Source organism: Mchenga conophoros, linkage group LG19, assembly GCF_057382185.1.
Source record: "Mchenga conophoros isolate Kocher_MC1m ecotype Shallow Benthic linkage group LG19, M_conophoros_male_GT1.1, whole genome shotgun sequence".
NCBI classification, from domain to species: domain Eukaryota; kingdom Metazoa; phylum Chordata; class Actinopteri; order Cichliformes; family Cichlidae; genus Mchenga; species Mchenga conophoros.
The window spans coordinates 9,477,229-9,497,168 of record NC_140544.1 but is presented as its reverse complement, the minus strand read 5'-3'; the positions used below and the strand labels follow the sequence as shown (position 1 = coordinate 9,497,168).

Genomic DNA, 19,940 nt, shown 5'->3' with positions numbered 1-19,940 from the left:
CACTTCCTCTTCCTGTTACAACACAGTGGTGTTTTTGTGTAGCATATCTAAAAGCTTCATTAAAAGCGTAGGAAAACTTATTTCTTGTGTAACACAATGCAAAACAATTTTTTTATACAGCACCAAATCACAGCAAGTTGCCTCAAGGTGCTGTATTATTGTAAGGTAGACCCTACAATAGTACATACAGAGAAAAACCCAACAATCATATGACCCCCTATGAGCAAGCACTTTGAAGGAAAAACTCCCTTTTAACAGGAAGAAACCTCCAGCAGAACCAGGCTCAGGGAGGGGCGGGGCCATCTGCTGTGATTGGTTGCGGTGAGAGGATTGTTTGCCGAGCGTTATCCAAAGCACACTCTCTTTTGATTCACCTGCTAATTTTATTAACAGTATTCACTCACTGTGTCTTTGGGGTCTTGCTAGCTTAGCTTAGCTCATAGCCGACTCGTTAGCACCAATGCTACTTCACCTGTCCCTCCTGCACTTTCTTGCTCATTGTGTCAGATGTTTAGTTACTCCTCGGCCTCCTTTAGCAGTAATGATACTTGTAATAAATGCAGCATATTTGCAGCTCTGGAGGCCAGGATTACTGAATTGGAGACCCGGCTTTGCACCCATCATTCACCCGTAGCTAGCCAGGCCCTTGTAGCTGGTGCAGCCGAAGATAGCGTAGGCCCTGCTAGCTGTTCCCCGGCAGACCCCAAGCAGCTGGGGAAAGGGGGCGGCTGGGTGACGGTGAGGAGGAAGCATAGTCTTAAACCATTTTTCCCCATTCTGCGACACACCCGCCGGGGGTCAAACTCTGGTAATTGGTGATTCTGTTCTCAGACATGTGAAGCTAGAGACACCAGCAACCATAGTCAATTGTCTTCCAGGGGCCAGAGCAGGCGACATTGAGGGAAATTTAAAACTGCTGGCTAAGGTTAAATATAAATTCAGTAAAATCATAATTCACGTTGGCAGTAATGACACCTGGTTACGTCAATCGGAGGTCACTAACATCAATATTGAATCCGTGTGCAACTTTGCCAAAACAATGTAGTTTTCTCTGGTCCCCTCCCCAATCAGACCAGGAGTGACATGTTTAGCCGCATGTTCTCCTTAAATTGCTGGCTGTCTGAGTGGTGTCCCAGAAACGATGTGGGCTTCATAGATAATTGGCAAACCTTCTGGAGGAAACCTGGTCTTGTTAGGAGAGACGGCATCCATCCCACTTTGGATGGAGCAGCTCTCATTTCTAGAAATATGGACAAATTTATTAAACCCCCCAAAATATGATTATCCTGAGTTGGGACTAGGAAGCAGAGTTGCAGTCTTACACGCCTCTCTGCAGCTTCTCTCCTCCTGCTACCCCCCCCCCCCCCCCCCCCCAAAACCCATCTCCATAGAGACTGTGTCAGCTCCCAAACAGACAAAAAACAAACTAAAAACCAGCAACAAACAACTTAAACATAAACACAAAGAAAGAACAATACAGTATCCACATCTGAACCAAAGAGTAAAACAGTGAAATGTGGATGATTAAATATTAGGTCTCTCTCCTCCAAGTCTCTGTTAGTACATGACTTAATAATTGATTTACTCTGCCTTACCGAAACCTGGTTGCAGCAGGATGATTATGTTAGTTTAAATGAATCAACACCCCCGAGTCATTCTAACTACCAGAAATCTCGAAGCCCAGGCCGAGGGGGCGGTGTGGCAGCAATTTTTCACACCAGCCTATTAATCAACCAAAGACCCAGACACTTTTTAATTCATTTGAAAGCTTGATGCTTCGCCTCGTCCACCCCAGCTGTAAACTCAGAAACCAGTCTTACTTGTTATCATCTATCGTCCACCTGGGCCTTACACAGAGTTTCTGTCTGATTTCTCAGACTTTTTATCTGATTTAGTTCTGAGCTCAGATAAAATAATTATTGTGGGTGATTTTAACATCCATGTAGATGCTAAAAATGACAGCCTCAACATGGCATTTAATCTGTTATTAGACTCAATTGGTTTCTCTCAAACTGTAAAAGAACCCACCCACCACTTTAATCACACTCTAGACCTTGTTTTAAGATATGGCATAGAAACTGAACATTTAACGGTGTTTCCTGAAAACCCTCTCCTGTCTGATCATTTCCTGATAACATTTACATTTACAATATTTGATTACACAGCAGTGAAAAGTAGACTTTATCACAGTAGATGTCTTTCTGAAAGTGCTGTAACTAAGTTTAAGAATATAATCCACCCACTGTTATCATCTTCAATGCCCTGTACCAACACAGAGCAGAGCAGCTATCTGAACGCTACTCCAACAGAGGTCGATCATCTTGTTAATAATTTCACCTCCTCACTACGTACGACTCTGGATACTGTAGCTCCTGTGAAAACTAAGGTCTCTAATCAGAAGTACCTGACTCCGTGGTATAATTCTCAAACACGTACCCTAAAGCAGATGACTCGTAATCTGGAGAGGAAATGGCGTGTCACAAATTTAGAGGATCATCATTTAGCCTGGAGAAATAGTTTGCTGCTTTATAAGAAAGCCCTCCGCAAAGCCAGAACATTTAAATACTATTCATCACTGATTGAAGAAAATAAGAACAACCCCAGGTTTCTCTTCAGCACTGTAGCCAGGCTGACAAAAAGTCAGAGCTCTTTTGAGCCAACAATCCCTTTAACGTTAACTATTAATGACTTCATGAACTTCTTCACAAATAAAATTTTTATCATTAGAGAAAAAAATGACCAATAATCATCCCACAGATGTAATATTATCTACAGCTACTCTTAGTACCATTGATGTTAAGTTAGACTCTCTATCTATCTCTAATAATAATACTACTACTAATAATAATAATCTCTAATAATCAGCTATGTACCACAGGCCTTCAAGCTGGCTGTAGTTAAACCTTTACTTAAAAAGCATCTCTAGACCCAGCAGTCTTAGCTAATTATAGGCCAATCTCCAACCTTCCTTTCATATCAAACATCCTTGAAAGAGTAGTTGTCAAACAGCTAACAGATCATCTGCAGAGGAATGGCTTATTTGAAGAGGTCAAAGGAGCTTGCAAAGAAAAGCGTCTGGACTTCTATAAGTTGCTTGAAGACGTTTCACCTCTCATCCGAGAAGCTTCTTCAGTTCTAAGGTCAAATGGTGGAGAGTCCCAGATATAAACCTAGTGGGAGTGACCCCCCACAGAGGGACAAAAGGACCCCCTGATGATCCTCTAATCGCCTGAGCCAAGGTGTGAAACTGGGCGTGGGTCCCAATCAGCCAGAGTTTCGGGTGAGCTCATTGTGAAACCTGGCCCCACCTTATCATGCGAATTCCTGAGGTCAGATGGCCCAGGATGTGAGTGGGCGTTAAGGCGTCTGGGAAGGGAACTCAAAACTGGATTATAGATGGCAGAGAGTTGGTGTCGTAAACCCCCGCCTCTGTTCAAAGATGGTCGCTCACAGTGGACATAGATGGCTTCTTTCACTCCTCTTTCAAACCATCTGTCCTCTCTGTCCAAAATGTGAACATTGGCATCCTCGAAAGAGTGACCTTTATCCTTTAGATGCAGATGGACTGCTGAGTCTTGTCCTGTGGAGGTGGCTCTTCTATGTTGTGCCATGCGCTTGTGAAGTGGCTGTTTGGTCTCTCCAATGTAGAGGTCTGGGCATTCCTCGCTGCACTGTACAGCATACACCACATTGTTAAGTTTGTGTTTTGGCGTTTTGTCTTTCGGGTGAACCAGTTTCTGTCTGAGCGTGTTGCTGGGTCTGAAATGCACCGGGATGTCATGCTTGGAGAAAACTCTCCTGAGTTTCTCTAATACACCGGCTACATAGGGGATGACAATGTTGTTGCGTCTGTCCTTCTTATCTTCCCTCGCTGGTGTCTGGTCTTCTTTTCTGTGCCTCTTTGCTGACTTTAAAGTCAGCAAAGAGGCACAGTCTTTGCTGACTTTAAAGTCAGCAAAGAGGCACAGAAAAGACATTGGAGAGACCAAACAGCCACTTCACAAGCGCATGGCACAACACAGAAGAGCCACCTCCACAGGACAAGACTCAGCAGTCCATCTGCATCTTAAGGATAAAGGACACTCTTTCGAGGATACCAATGTTCACATTTTGGACAGAGAGGACAGATGGTTTGAAAGAGGAGTGAAAGAAGCCATCTATGTCCACTGTGAGCGACCATCTTTGAACAGAGGCGGGGGTTTACGACACCAACTCTCTGCCATCTATAATCCAGTTTTGAGATCCCTTCCCAGACGCCTTAACGCCCACTCACATCCTGGGCCATCTGACCTCAGGAATTCGCATGATAAGGTGGGGCCAGGTTTCGCAATGAGCTCACCCGAAACTCTGGCTGATTGGGACCCACGCCCAGTTTCACACCTTGGCTCAGGCGATTAGAGGATCATCAGGGGGTCCTTTTGTCCCTCTGTGGGGGGTCACTCCCACTAGGTTTATATCTGGGACTCTCCACCATTTGACCTTAGAACTGAAGAAGCTTCTCGGATGAGAGGTGAAACGTCTTCAAGCAACTTATAGAAGTCCAGACGCTTTTCTTTGCAAGCTCCTTTGACTACAATGACCTGGATGACTGAGAACCTTCACAGACTTATTTGAAGAGTTTCAGTCAGGTTTCAGAGCTCATCACAGCACAGAAACAGCTTTAGTGAAGGTTACAAATGATCTTCTTATGGCCTCTGACAGTGGACTCATCTCTGTGCTTGTCCTGCTAGACCTCAGTGCAGCATTCGATACTGTCGACCATAATATCCTATTAGAGCGATTAGAACATGCTGTAGGTATTACAGGTACTGCACTGCAGTGGTTTGTATCATATCTATCTAATAGACTCCAATTTGTTCATGTAAATGGAGAGTCCTCTTCACACACTGAGGTTAATTATGGAGTTCCACAGGGTTCAGTGCTAGGACCAATTCTGTTTACATTATACATGCTTCCCTTAGGCAGCATCATCAGAAGACATAGCATAAATTTACACTGTATGGTGAATGCTGATGTTTGCCTCAGTGATAATTTGACAACTTTAATAACCTGATGAGTTAATTATTTTACCTGCACCCATAGCAGCAATGCTCTCCAGCTCCTCTCTCTTAGTTGCCGTGGTAATGGCCGTGGGTGACCTCAGCGGGACGGCCAGGATGTCCCTGATTTTTGGATCGAGTTGGGAGAAGGTTGAATGAAGCAGGTATTGAAAGAGTGTGCACATGTATGTGAATGTGAGTGTGTGGATACTGCGAGCACCGCAGGCTTGTTTTTACAGTGTGTGTGTTATGCGATGTCCTGCGTGCTGCTGCAGGTGTGTTTGTGTTACCTGCTGTGGAAGTAGAAGGAGATGAGTTTGAAGATGTCATCAAAGACCAGAGAGGAGCCCTCCAAGTGGACGACTGGGGGAGACAGAGAAGAATGAATGGCTTCCTCCTTTGTGTGAATGTGTGTACTTTCTGAAGCAGCACCTACACGTCTTGTGTTGTTGGATCTTCATGTCGCGTACGAGCGGCGCCCCCTGCTCGTCAGGCAGCCGTACCGATAGCGTCGCGACGTCGTTGTCCTCTGTGCTGCGCACCAGGAAAGCCTGCAGACACCAGCGAGTGTGGTTTTGAGTCTGAGGTCATGTGATGTACAATAAGAAGCTGCCTCCTCTTTTAGAAGCGCACAGCTGTATGACTCACAGCGCGAGCGTCAGCACAAGTCTGAGGACGCTCTCACATGTCAGCGTCTCACAAATTTAACAGGTCCCATAAAAACAAACATGCAGCTGTGATTCACCTGGATGTGAAGTCATTCCATCTCAAACCAACCACACAATCTTCTGCTCCACTGCTCAGATTTGCTATTTGATATATGCTAATTATTAAATATGTTTATAATAGATATTAGATGTTATCTCTACTGTGAAACGGTAGCTTTCAAGTGAATGAAAGATGGAAAATGGTAAATGGCCTGCATTTGTATAGCGCTTTACACTACATTCAGTCATCCACACATTCACACACTGACGCAGGTGTGGAAAATGAAGAAAGGTCCATATAACCAAATGATTTGTGAGTTATGATCAGAGCCTGGCTCCTGTAACCCGTCATATTTGCTCAATCCAGCACAAAAGCTAAATGCAAATCAGAGCTGGTCGAGCAGGAAATGAGATGGGTTGGCTGTATGTTCATGTCAGAGGGGATCTCCGAGGTTCCTCCAGCAACACCAGAAACTTCATTTCCTTCATTTGGTGAAGTTTTGAACCCGTCTGCAGATTTTCTGCATCAGTCTGTGATGTAAATGTCTTTATTTATTAAAGGGAAGAGGAAAATCAGGGAGCAGTCACCACTTCAGTGTCATTATTCCCAGCTCTAACACAACAATGACTTCCTGCTGAGTCGCCACGCGTGAAGACGTAAATTGCTCTTCGTAGGTTTGTTTGGTTTCCAGATGTGAGTCAGAGGTAAAGACTTTGTGATGGTGTCTGATATCAGGCCCTCGTTTCTGCGTTTTAACAGCTTTAAACCTGTTAAACATGTTTCACATTTCTGCTGTTGATTCAAACTTTCTGTGCATGCACGCGTCTACAGGTAAACGAAAAAAGGAGATGATGACGTATTTCCATCAGAGTAAAGGATATTTACCCTGTAAATAGGGCCCATTATAGAGGGGATACGTGTGTGTGTGTGTGTGTGTGTGTGTGTGTGTGTGTGTGTGTGTGTGTGTGTGTCTCACCCCGGCTGGCTCCTCCTCCAGTATCCTGGCGGTTTGCTCTCGGCTGAGTCCTTCGGGCCGCCACACGGAGGTGCTCCCGACCAGCCGGTCCACCGAGCTCAGCACCGGAGGAGCCGGTGAGGCTGGTGGGAACACAGGGGTGGGAGGGGGGGAGGAAGAAGAGGAGGGGGGTGGGAGTGTAGGAGATAAAGGAGCAGGAAGAGGGGGAGGAGAGAAAGTGGGCGTCAGATCAGAGGAGACAGAGGACAGCAGGGGAGGAGCAGGAGTGGGGACAGGGGAAGGTGAGAGAGGGGGAGGCAAAGATAAGGGAGGAGGTGCGTGGACCGGAGGGAGAGGGGGAGGGAGGGACGGAGGGGTGGCTGGAGGCAGAGGAGGTCGAGAGGGGAGATGGGAGTTCCTGACTGCAGAAGGTGGAGGTTTGGGCCGACATGGCCGGGGCGGCGGGTGGGAGGGCAGCGAGGGCGGAGGCAGGGGGGGGGGCGGGTCAAGTGGTCCTGTCACAGGGCTGCAAAGAGAAAAGGTCAAAGGTCAATAAACAGATTGACAGCTGGCCGGTGATGTTTCCTGTGATCAGCTGCTCGGACTTTAACCACACTGAGAGGATGGCCCACCCGCTGGGCCCAGGCCCCGCCTTTTAAAACACACCTGCTGCTGCTGCAGATTTCATAATGGCTGGCATCATCGCCGGCTTCAAAGGGGCGGAGTTAAACATCTGACTTAACACCAGTGCAGCCGACTCAGAAAGCATCCAGACGGCGGAGCGGGCCTCAAACACGAGCTGAACTATCACCGAGCGCCACGTGCTGCTGCTGGGACGACTCCTACCGCCCCTCTGTGATCCCTGACGGAGCTCCCAGGTCACGTGACCAGCTCCTGAGTCTGGTTTCATTTGTATTATAATTGTTTTATTTTTTCAGTGTCGTGTGCAGCACTTTGTGTCTGCCGTGGTTGATTTAAGGTGGTGATAAAGACACCTGAGGGACCCTGCAGGTATGTTGTTGAGGCCAGTTTACCCCAGGTAGGGTCTCCCTGCATGAGCGAGGGCTGGAACATGGATGGATGCTAACGCAAGCTGTGCTGGTGACCAGGTGGATGTTAGGAGGTGAAGTCTGATGTCAAGGTCGTGGTATCACTGACTCATCCTGTGCCTGTCAAGGCCCGGGGTGTGTTGTTGTCTGAGTCATGTGACCTAAGGTGTGAAGTCTTTGTGCGTCGCGTGGTGAGTTTCAGGTCCGCCTCCGAGGTGCCAACCACAGAAGGATGCTAGAGCTCATCAGGTGAGAGGTGAAGCATCCTCAGAAAGCTGAAAATGAGATCCCGTTGCTTCAGCTGAGGCGTTTAAGCCTTAGAGAGACGATAAAGACTAATTGAATCTAAGTCTTCTTCACTCGCCGCGGCTGCAGCGCTCAGAGCTCCTCGCTCGCAGCAGCCTGGAAACCACACAGATGTTAGCGGTGCATCAGAAACCGGAGCACAGGACAACAGCAGCTGATGAGAGCGGTCTCTGGGGTTTGTCAGGGCAAGTGATTTATTTACATTACATCATCTGACATTACAGCATGGCCTCTAGGGGTCACGGGGTCACCAGTTTGGCTTTTTAAGGCTATGAAATGGTAAAAGCTGGTCCAGCAGGAGCACAGGCGTGTTTGAGACGTCTCCTCCCCCAGCCTGACACACGGGCAGCAGGGCGCCGTGTGTCTGTGTGTCAGTGAGCTGCTCCTCATCATCACCTGGTGAACACAGTGAGTTAATAGCGCAATGCTGTTAGAGGAAGTCTGTGGTCAGTTCGTCTAGTCCTGTGGTTACCAAACAGAGAACAAAATAGCAGGTTGGTGTTGAAGGTAGTCCGCCACTGATGGCTGCACATCGTTTCCATCAGTTCTTCTGATCGTGTTGTGAGGTGAATGCACGGCCCGCCTGCAGTGTTTGCATCTACCCGGCTTTACCTGCCAGGTGAGTCCGACAGGTGCCGGACAGGTGGACGTTGGGTTTCCAGGTGTGTGTGTTGCTACCTGACAGGTGACTCACTCAGCGGTCCAGATGACACCAAAAAACATGAAAAGAAACACTTTCACAACACTTGTGTTGTTCCTCTTGCAGTTCGCCACATATAAGAAGAAGATCTGTTTCCTGTCGTTGACCCCCTGAGGGGTCAGGGTCACCTGGACCCTTCCCCCCTCCCCCCATCAGTCGGGGCCTCCTGTGTTGTTCTATTAAAATCCCAGCATGCACCTGCACGCTGCAGGCTGCAGCCTTTATTTACCTTTGCTGCAGTCTGAGTTACCTCTGCCTTATCAGTGGTCTGGTGGTTTGGCTTTAAATAGACGAGTACTTGCTAGCAGTATGTTACAGCACGGTCATGCTAACTTACGTTTGTCTCTGTAGCTAAGTTTGAAGTGCTGTTTGTGGCCCGTAGATAACAAAGGCTCTCAGCTGAGAGTGGCGCCATCAGCGAGCGTTAATATGTTTGCTTTATGGCTTCCTCTGCTCACTTCTCCCTCTGCAACGCAAAGAGTGCCGGTGATTGTAAATTACAGCAGATTGCTGACAGCAGAGTGACGTAAGGTGTTGTTCTTGAGCTCCTCGTGTTTGTGTTTAAAGCAGCTGTTACACACGGGGGTGGTCTTTAATTAGACCTGTTTGGTGCCCAAGTGTCACTTGAGGACGAGCTCATGGAGGTGCAGCGTGGATGAAAGTGTCTTTAGGGTTGTGGACCCTGAACCGGTCTGTGATCGTGCACAGCATGCAGGTGATGTAGCGGCCGACCTACGTTCCTTTGGGAATCTCGGGGAAAGCCGGGACACAGTGGAGAGATTGCGTCACTTAACTGTCTCCAGGAAAAGGGACGGCGTCTAAAAGGAGCTGCCGGGGCTTCGGTGCCATCCGTCTCTCAGCCAATGGCGTGTCCAGCGGGGTGGCCTGGGGGGGGGGGCACAGGCCACCCCCCAAACCAGACTGGCCACCCCAGGTGCCACCCCAAAGGCAAAACAATAAAATTCAATCAAATATCAAATGTCCGATTATGTTTTCACAGTGAAGCTCAGATATCCGAGTGTAAGTGAATGCAGCATCGGCTTCTGCGCTATGCTCATCACGTTAGCAAAGGTAGGAGAGCCAAGCGCGAAAGACGGCACTGCAGGAAACAATTTTTCGGTGAAAGAAAATGAGGACAGAATAAATGTCCCGGTAAGTAATATTAAGTTTGTTGAGTTTAGTAAACTTCGGTGAAATTAGAATACCAAGGAAAAAATAACACTTAAAGAATTATTGCAGCTGTGGAATATTTCAGACAGTATGCTACTGAGGGCAGCTAACATAAGAGTTATGAGTTATAAGATATAATCTAAGTCGTAACATTGCTGTATGGAGCTGCAGATTTGGTTGCAGGTTAACATAGCTGGACTGGCCATCGGGCATACCGGGCATATCCCCAGTGACTTATTTTTTATTTTTTTTGTAATGGCATGAACAATGAGAGGTGGTGGATTGGCCAGATGCAGGTCGATGTGTAGAAATAACTCCGTTGTTTGGTGGTGGCTATGACGGGGCTTCCACAGAGGCAACAGGTGGATGAGGGAAGGGGAGGCAGGAGGAGAGACCCGAAGCAGCCGCCAGTCCGAGTGTCAGGTGAACTGAACTTCAGGTAAGAAGTTATGACCTGCAGTCTATCTGGGTCAGATATAAACCAAGTTTAGGTGGAGTTTATTTTCATGTTGCTGACTTTTTACTGTCAGTTGCAATAACTCATACTGCGTTCTAGCCAGTTTGACGGAGTTTTTATACAGCTGGGTGGGTGCTATGATGTTACTGATAGTGAACTTTATTTTATTCATAAGGTTAGTTAGTAGAGTTGCCAACGGCTCCTTAAAAAATGGAATGGTCCCTCATTCAGAGAAAATATTACGTGTTTCATATTGAGCTGAGAAGAGACGCAGTTTGTCCCGGACTTTAGCTAGAATGGAAAAAAGACACAAAGCTGGATTTATTCTGTCCTTACGCTGCACAGCTGCCTCTTCTTCTCTCATTCTCTCCCCTCCCTCTCCTGTTGCTACTTCAATCATGAAACTGATCAATGATCAGCTGATCGGCTTTTCTCTCTTGTTTGTTTATCGCCCACTTTGCGCCAGAAAGAGGAAACCAGCGGATATTGCGCTAAACAACAGCAGCACGTTTAAGCTTGATCAGCTGTTGTTAGAATGTATTTAATATTAATTTCTAGTATCAGCTGATGTTTGCTGGAGCCACAGCTGTAAAGCTGCTGGTCATGATGTCTGTTTAGATATGTGGTGAGAGGGAAACATGAAGATGAAACCAGGAGATGTCCTTACTGAACCATCAGAGCTGAACAGGTGATGGAGAAACAGGTTTACCTTTTAGGTGACATGAATGAGTTGAAATTATGAACTGTTTCTGAGAGATAAATAACACCAGGATCCTTTTTTATGTAGCTGACAGCTGGTAACTGTGCAGGGGCGGGTCTAGCAAAGTTTTGCCAGGGGGCCAGGTAGGGCATTAACAGGGAAAGGGGGGCACAAAGAAATACTTTTCTTTCTTATTCTCATTTAAAATACCTAGTTTTTATTAAATAATTATCTAAATCTTACAACCAAAGTTTTTATCTGACGTAAAATGTATAGAAATCATACATATACCAACAAGACTGTACATCACTGTCACAACAGCATTTGTTTTCATTCAAAGGCTTTATGGCTTTAATACCTGGTGGGCCGGTCTGTAGTAAAAATGCCCAATTTTTTTGTCCCAGTCCAGCCCTGCAGGTTAATACTGGCAGTGTCACCATGCCAGCTGACTGTATTTTATCATCAGCCAGTGTTGTTCTTTATCAATATTACCAAAGTTTACCATAAGGCAGCATAGAAAGTATTTACTTGCTTTCAGGTTTTATTCAAATGTTAGTCTTTTCATTTGTTTCCCCACTTTTTTCCTGTTTCAAAATCAAACACCAGTTTGTGAGAAGATTATCTTCTTTTTTTAACAGGCAGATAAAGTTTTGCATTGGCATTGGCTAATTTGTCAATTGTTTGTTACAAATGTTCGTATTTTAATTTTCAAAAATGTTTTTGCCCAAAACATATGTGCACTATATGTCAGTAAAAATACTATGCAAATATTGCTGTCCTTGAATGCTGAGTAAGCACTGACAAAGCACTGATTGTATCTCTTGTACTTTATCAACGCAGTATCTAAAAACTTTGCACCGTAGTGGTTAAAATCTCATTCTAATAAGAGTTAAAAGTGCATTTGGTTATTAGGTTTATAGGATTATTGAATTATGGTTAAGGGTTGGTAGAATTTTTTTTTTAAACATTATCTGCCAATTAAATCTGCCACCCTTCTCCAAATCTGTGCCCCTACCTGGCCCCCCCAACAAAAATTTTCTAGACACGCCACTGCTCTCAGCTGTTCTTACAAAAAGAGCCAGTTGATTCCACTGAGACGTGTCTTCAGTGGATTTCAGGCTGATGAAATCATGTGACTAACCGATCCCAGTCCAACGGCCATAAGTGCCCGTCTGCTCACAGGAAGACAGGCTGCACAATAAATCGTTCAGTCAGCTGAATTTTCAAGCTGTGACCAGAAGCAGACATCCTGTGTTTGATTCATGTTTGCTGAGCTGCATGGAAACACCACGCACGCACATTTACTCCACCTTTGATTCCAGCGGAGGAGACGTTAGAAACGGCCTACACCCATCACGTCGCTGAGGTGCGTCTTTACCTGACACAGGTTTAAAGTCCACGCTCGGTCTGCTCTGACTCTATTAAACATGAAGCAGTGCCTTCACTCGTGCTTTGCTGTGGTTCACGTTGCAATGCAGTCTGGGTGGTGATGTCATACAAGTGGAATGGTTACGGTACCGATCTGTGCTCAACCTGTTCAAAGGAGGAACATTTGGGGGGCGTAGCAACACGAAAGCGATCACGGGGGTGAGGGTGTCCGTGTGGCGCTCCACGCCAACATCCGGTCGTCAGATGTTGGACGATTAAACACCACCAAGCAGGACTCCATCGGCACCTGTATCGGAGTGTCTGTGCTGTCTGAGCTGGACACGCTGAACTCAGCCTGACTGCACGGGAAGGTTGTCACTTCCTGCGCAACGCTTCACAGCCAGCAGGGCGGCCTCTGATACTTCCTGTCTTTCATGGTTGTTAGGCTGGTTCACATGTGCTGCCTCAGGATCATCAGGCTGAAAAGTGTTCGACCACTAAAGTCTGTCAATGAGTAAACGGGTGGGGCGGTAGTTCGATCCCTGGCTCCTCCAGTCTGCGTGCTGAAGTATCCTTGAGCAGGGCACTGACCCCTGAGCTGCATGAGAGTGTTGGTGTAGTTTGTGCTAATAAGGACCGGCCCGTACATAAATAATAAAAGCTTGTGAAGACGATGACAGGCATCTGTGACCTGCTCCTGCAGCCGCAGACGGATCAAATGCCAAGAAAGAAGAAACTATAACTCACTTATAAACTCACAGCTAAACGCTGTGTTGGTTATTTATGCTTGTTTAAAGATATGGACGTGCAGGTGATGGTGTAGGTCTGACAGCAGCCTGTCACTGCAGGTCAGGCCTTATAGATTGTTTCACTGACCAAAAACACGAAGACAAGAAAAGCAGCAAAAGAGGTCTGTGCCCCAGAGGGAGCCCCCTGCTGCCCCCACGACCAACGTAAGGAGAGGATGGACGGGTGGACTTAGACTTTTACAGTTACTGCATCAGTTTTTACTCCACTGCAGTTTTTGCTGAAATGAAGCAGTCACATGTGAGCTCTGCAGGTTTCAGTAACAGTCCTGTGATGTGTAAGCATCCACTTTTACATCTCATACATGAGTTATCTGGGCCTTTTATCCCCGAGGAGTTTTAAATGAAGAAGTGATACTGCAGCGTAGTAAAGCAGCACAATACTTCACCCGCCGCTGACTCTGCGGTGACTGAGCCTTCAGCACAACAACACTCGCGCTCCCTGCCGCCCTGCGGCCTCGATAACGTAGTGATTAGAGCAGGGCGATATGGCCAAAAATATTTATCACGATATATATTTGAAAATTTGCAATAACGATATAACCGACGATATAATTGATGCGAGACAAAATACAACTCCACAACATTACTAGCGCAAAAAGACAACCTTCCATTTATTTTCACTTAAGAAGCTGGTTTTTATGTACATTAAAGCTTTATAAAAATGTAACAGTGCAAATGCAAATTCCTTGCTGAAAGTTTAACCAAAAGGCATTTCCAGTAGAAATGGGCTGACATATCCTGAGCATAACCACGTATAATATGGTTATATGGTTAAAAAGAGGTGCTTTGCAACATTAAACTCCAGTGTGCAGTACGTATTTTTCGGACCATAAGGTGCACAGGATTATAAGGCACATTAAGCGAAACAAAGCAGTCAGATAAATCAAACTTTATTAAACTCATTCTTCTTGCTTCCTCCACTTCTGTACCATTGTTTCATTAATGTTGAATTCTCTGGCAGCTGCTCTATTCCCATGTTGTTGCAGTATATTAATGACTAACCTCGTATTGTGGATGGATTATCTCAGTTGTTCTCCTGACTGAAGTTTGGTCCGTTTACAGCATCCTGCCATGCGATTGCATTTGTCTCTAACCATGAAGAACCTTCACGTTAACTTTTATAAGTGGAAAAGTGTTAGTGTTCGTCCTCCAGCTTCACTGTTTATGTTATGCTAACATAGCTGTGTCGCTAGCGATCACGTAGCACATCATTATATACCAGCTAGCCCAACTTCAGTAACCCTACAAACGTCACTGCTGTTTAGTTTCCTGTCTTCATTTATGTTGGAAGTGATAGCAGAGCTGTACGTTTGATTTTTTTCAGAAATCTCTCCGTCAGAACATGCAATATCATGCTTAGGTAACTAGCGAAACTAGCGAGCTAACTTCCGCTAGCTTCCTGCTAACTTCTAACTCCGTTAAATGTAATAACTTTTGTTTTCATGGATGCCTGGAAGTTAAACTTTATAGTTACACCTGGTAAAGCAGCAATGCTGATCGTTTTATTAAAGATGAAAGAATTTAGACAGTTTTTAACTCTAAGTGATGCTGCAGTGTTGTTTGACCTGAAGTTTACGGAGTTTAGGACCCAGATTACTCCCAGATTTAAGAGCATATTAGTCCGACAAATACGACAATAACAACGGCCGCTTGCATGTTCTGCAAAAAATGTGCTTTGTTGTGTATCTGACGGACAAACACCAAACCAGTTCCACATCACGGAAGTTGCACCATTTTTACAAACCAATTCTGGTTCATCTGTTTCACTCAACAATCGGCCATGTGCGTATGAAAACAAAGGCACTGCGCATGTGCGTTTTACTCCCATTCTATCGCGATATTTCATTTTCCTATCATTGCCTAACATTATACCGGTATTACCGTGAACGGTATAATATGGCCCAGCCCTAGTAGTGATTTGGACACAGGCGAGCTGAGTGAGAAACGAATGCCACAGAGCAGGACACTCATTTACAATGACTTCTTTTCACAGCCAGAGAAGTCGCCCCCTGCTGGACATTACACAGAATGCGGGTTTAAACATAGCCTGTATATAAAAGATGGACATAGCCAGCCGTTGTTTTTGGACTCCTCAGTTTGAAAAATCATCTTTAGAAACGAGGGGGGAGTGCTGGCTGCCATGATTGTAGACTGTATGAGACCATCACACAGACTGATTACTATTTAGTGCTCTACAACATCCAATCAAAACCCTAGAACTTCACTGTGCACCACACCTGGAGCTCCGCCTTTGGGGACGGTCTGTTAGTACAGTAACCTCACAGCAGCCATATTATTGGTCAGATGATGTCATTAAAAATGCTCCAACAGCACAAACACGTTGCGAGGTCTAGTTAGCAGACCGCTAGCAGCTGCAGCCACCTGTGTCACCATCCACCTGTCAGTCAAAGAGGCCACACCCCCAATAATGCAAACTTTAAGCCTTCATACAAGTCAAATAGGAAGGAAGAGATCAAAACAGTTTTTCTTTCTTTCTGCTGTAAAGTTGGACGTTTTATCTCGGGAGCCTCTGCTGGAGCCTCTAGTGGGCGTTAGAAGAACTGCAGCTTTTGGTGCTTTCGACTTCCATCGTTTACACAAAGTCTTTGATTCTTTGACAAATTAAGCAAGCCAATTTAGAATCGGGAATAGGAGCAATAATCGTTCAATAATCAAGCAATAATCGTTCCTCTCAGTAAACCTCAGAAATGCTCCATGAGGGAAGGTTTTTGTCCTTACGCTCACTACTGAAGACTTTTTCATTTAAGTTAAATCCTGAAGCATTAAGCTGACATTCAGATGTGATAACAGTCAATGCGCCTTTTTGGAGCACTTCACATCAACTCAGGCCTCTCTAACTCTCCCCTGGAAGTATGGAAACAGACTCCAATCCTGCACAGAATCAGGATTTTCCCCGCTCTGGGAGGACACTGACCTAAATATGAGCGAGTGAGTCATCACATCTGTTTTTCCTGTCTGACTTTCGACCCCCGACTCCCTCCTCCACTCTGAAACCGCAGCACCATCCCCCTTACCCCTCACTCAAAAATGCCTCTCGCTGCTTTTTCCACCCGTACATATCATCGCAGACCCCCATTAGACTCACCCTGCGTCCTGGGGAACGACGCTGGCCTCCATCATAACGGCGGCGACTGACTGTTTGACTGCTCCGTCTCTCTCAGCTCCATCGAAAACCCCGCCTCCTCTTTGCCCCCTTCTTTCCTCCTCCTGTTGATCTGAGCAGGCCTGAATAAGGAGAAACTACAAGGCAAAGGGGAAAATGTGTTCCTGTGTCGGCCCTCCCCTGTGTTTAAGCCTCGACTTCCTGAGCCGTTCGTGAGGCAGGAAGAGGCCGAGCACTTTGGTCAGACTTCCCCTGCTCTGCCTCTTCTTAGCTTGTGACACACTCTCTTTGCTTCAGCGCTCTGCAGCTGATCCTGCTCTTTCTCAACTCGGCTGCTCAATCAGACCTTTGAATTTCTGCATTTTTACATCTTTTGGAAACACAACCCTGCCTCCTCCACGTCCCTTCTCCCCTCCCCTCTCTACTTTTAAACTTTTCCAGATGCTCTCCGCTCAAACTCTGGAATGCTGGACTTCATGTTTCCTGCAGGCGTCACTGTTTTGTTTTTTTTTGGGTTGTTGACCCCGTTCTCCTCCTCCTCCTCTTCCTCCTCCTACTCCCTGCTCACATTTACAATAGAAACTCTGCTTTTGCTTCTCTACACCTACTCCTGTCTGAGCTTATCTCTTCTCTCATGTATAATCTCTCCCTCTGAAGACATTCCTGCCCAAAGAAACTATTAAGATTGGACTGATAGCTCAAATTAAAGTGTGTGTGGCAGGAAGACTTCATGTTTGCAGTTTTGGGAGACAGAGCTGCAGAGTGAGCGTTGATGTTAATCAGAAACTCTGCAGCGTGTGCAGAAGCTACAGACGCTATAGGTCTAACCCCCCACTGCTGCTCTGATGGCTGCACTTACTGTAAAACTTTAAGGGTGCATGGTGGACATGCATATGTGGTCACACGCGCACACACACACACACACACACACACACACACACACACGTACATGGTGCATTCATGTGTGGTGAGTGTGCAGCTGCTTCCTGTGTGATCATTTTTCACTCCGACAGCCTCCACTACTCACATGAAAAACCAGGTGAGAAGCTGACTTCACACTACATCGTCAGCATCAGTGAGCATCCACCAGAGGGCGCTGCGGCCCACAACATTCACTTGGGATGAAACCAGGAAACCTCATTACAGAAACACCAAGAGTCACGCTCGGTCATTTTCAGCTGGCTGTTTTTATCCTCGGCTGCTCGAGCAGCAGGGAGCGGGGCTCATTAAGGCCCACTGTGACCACGGTAACGCTCGCCTTCACCACCGTTTAATCACGCTGCCGACGCCAAAACAGACCTGACCTCAGACTGAAGGCTGACCTGAACGATTTTACCGCCTCTCACTGATTTTTCTGGTGAGCTGCATGAAATGCGAACATTTAAAAAGTACAGATCAGCTCCGGAGACCAGCTATAAGCTCAGGGCCTCAAACCTTCTCTCTGTAACGCCCAGCAGGGGGCGCCTCCTCTGAAGTCTGATTGTATTGAGGTTTGTGAGAAAATGAGCGTCCTGATCAGCTGAGCTCAGACGGCTTTACGGTTGCTGGTTTCAGAACTGAACGTCCATCTTGCATTTACAGTCTGTGGAAAAATCACAGACTAAGTGAAAACTGATTAATGCTGCAGAGAAGATCCCTGATTGGAGCATCGAACGAGGCATGTGAGGGTCTTTCTGTGCATAAATTACTGCACATGCATTTCTCAGATCACCTCCTGTTCATCGAAGCTTGGACGTGCCATATATCATAATGGATGTAATGTGATATATTTTGTAAGACATTCATGCTGGCTCTTTGCTGTGCCTGGCTGTTCTCACAGTGAAAGCATGATTGTAGTATATGTGTCAGTTACAGGCCACCATATGCTGCCCCAGAGGCCTGCTGGGATGAGTCTGAATAGATTTCGAACCTCGTCTTTTATCTGTGTTCTGTTTCAGCTGAAATGGCAGCCAAGCGTTTGATTTAGGTGATTCATTTGTTTACTGGGAGCCGGCTGCAGGATTTGACGGCGTTTCAACATTTTCTACAGATGACGTGGAAGGAGTGAAAGAGTGAGAGGATCAGCTGTTTGTACAGCATGAGGTTTTTGTTCCAGACAGAGAAAGACGTGACTGACAGAGCGAATAAAGCACCGCTGGAATATGTAACATGACAAAGACTGTATCTAAAAGGTGCGTGCTGCTGTCTTTGGTTTCTGGAGCCTGATTTTTAAGATTCAGAGGTCGTGTTTTGGATGCTGCCGTGTTGTTTTTGTGTTTCAGGAAATGGCCATATTTGGATGTGAGGGTGGAGTTATCAGCTAATGCTCCCTGCTACTGCTGCCCTCACAGTTCCTCAGTTATGACTTTTGGGAGACTGACAACTTCACGCAAAGGTGTAGATCTGAATATAGAGAAGCACTAAGCTCCTCACACTTTGTGCCGGGGCTTCATGCTCTCACAGATGTTCCTCTTATGAAGCCCAGCTGTGCGGTGTGCACACAGATTTACAGGCTGCTCTCACACAGACGAATGTTTCTGTCCATCTTGTCTCAGCAGACACGCAGAGTCAACACCGCTCGAGCTCACATTGCAAGCCAGCATAATAATAAAGACGAGTGTGAGTCAGTCTGTGTGTCAATCACACGAGCGTCACAGAGACGACTGGCCCAGTTTTAATGAAATACGTTTTTAGAAAAGATTTTCCCTCCAGAGAATAAATGAAATCATTCTAATGTATGTTAACTACTGCCTCAGTGTTCGACTGTGCAGTGAGGGCTCTTGCTGGCTTTCAGAACCATCCACTGGCTAAATACTAAGTGAGCCTAAATAGCCTTGCTGCAGTAATGGATTCGGGAAAGTACTCCATCCATCCATCCATGCAGGGATGCTCAGGCCTCCGTCTCCCCACCCACTTCCTCCAGCTCTTCTAAAGGGGCAGTGAGGAGTTTTCAGCCAATATGGACACGAGGCATCAAGGAGACACCTGAACCTCCTCAGCTGGCTCCTTTGAGGAGTAGCGGTCTACTCTGAGCCCCTCCTCACCCTCTCTCTCAAAAGTTGAGACCAGAGGAAGCTTTTTGATCTTCTGATTGGCTCCCCCCTCACACAGCCAGAGTTGTGTGCTTTGGGTCACATGATCCTAACAGGTGAAGAGTGTATATTACTCAACCAGATGGTGAGTGATTGTTGGGTAGTATCAGTGGCACCAAAAACCTCCTTTGTGATGGTTTGGTAGCCCACAGTCAGTGTGGCAGACACTGACTTATCTGAAAACATTTGCTAATAACAGCCGAGCAGTCATGAAACTGTTTTCCATGAAAAATGACAAAAACCAGCTTCAGAGTAAAAGTTCTTACCCGACTGAAACAGCAAACTTCAAAAGAAACTTTTAAAAAAAGTTTTTAACTTTTAAATATTTTGTTATGCAGCGGTCACTATAATGTGGTTCACCTTTCACTGTTTCACAGATTTTTTTTTTCCAATTTGGTAGTGGTGCAGCGGATCGCGGTTGATCCGTAATCCGAACCGATCCCACTCCACGGTTCGGTACGCATGTGATCCGAGGATTCGAAAA

At 46.1% G+C, this 19,940-nt stretch overlaps 1 protein-coding gene across 1 annotated transcript in view; it reads right to left on the bottom strand.

Annotated features, from left to right (window-relative positions):
* rin3 (Ras and Rab interactor 3) overlaps positions 1-16,768 on the bottom strand; it is a 30,523-nt gene extending 13,755 nt beyond the window's left edge. Inside the window, exons 1-5 of the mRNA XM_085257366.1 lie at positions 16,368-16,768; positions 6,724-7,228; positions 5,476-5,590; positions 5,330-5,402; positions 5,071-5,162 (exon numbers count right to left, since the gene is read on the bottom strand). Of these exons, the coding sequence (XP_085113492.1) occupies positions 5,071-5,162; positions 5,330-5,402; positions 5,476-5,590; positions 6,724-7,228; positions 16,368-16,402 (820 nt within the window). The 5' untranslated portion in view covers positions 16,403-16,768. The remainder of the gene's footprint in view (positions 1-5,070; positions 5,163-5,329; positions 5,403-5,475; positions 5,591-6,723; positions 7,229-16,367) is intronic.
* Positions 16,769-19,940: the final 3,172 nt, after the last annotated feature.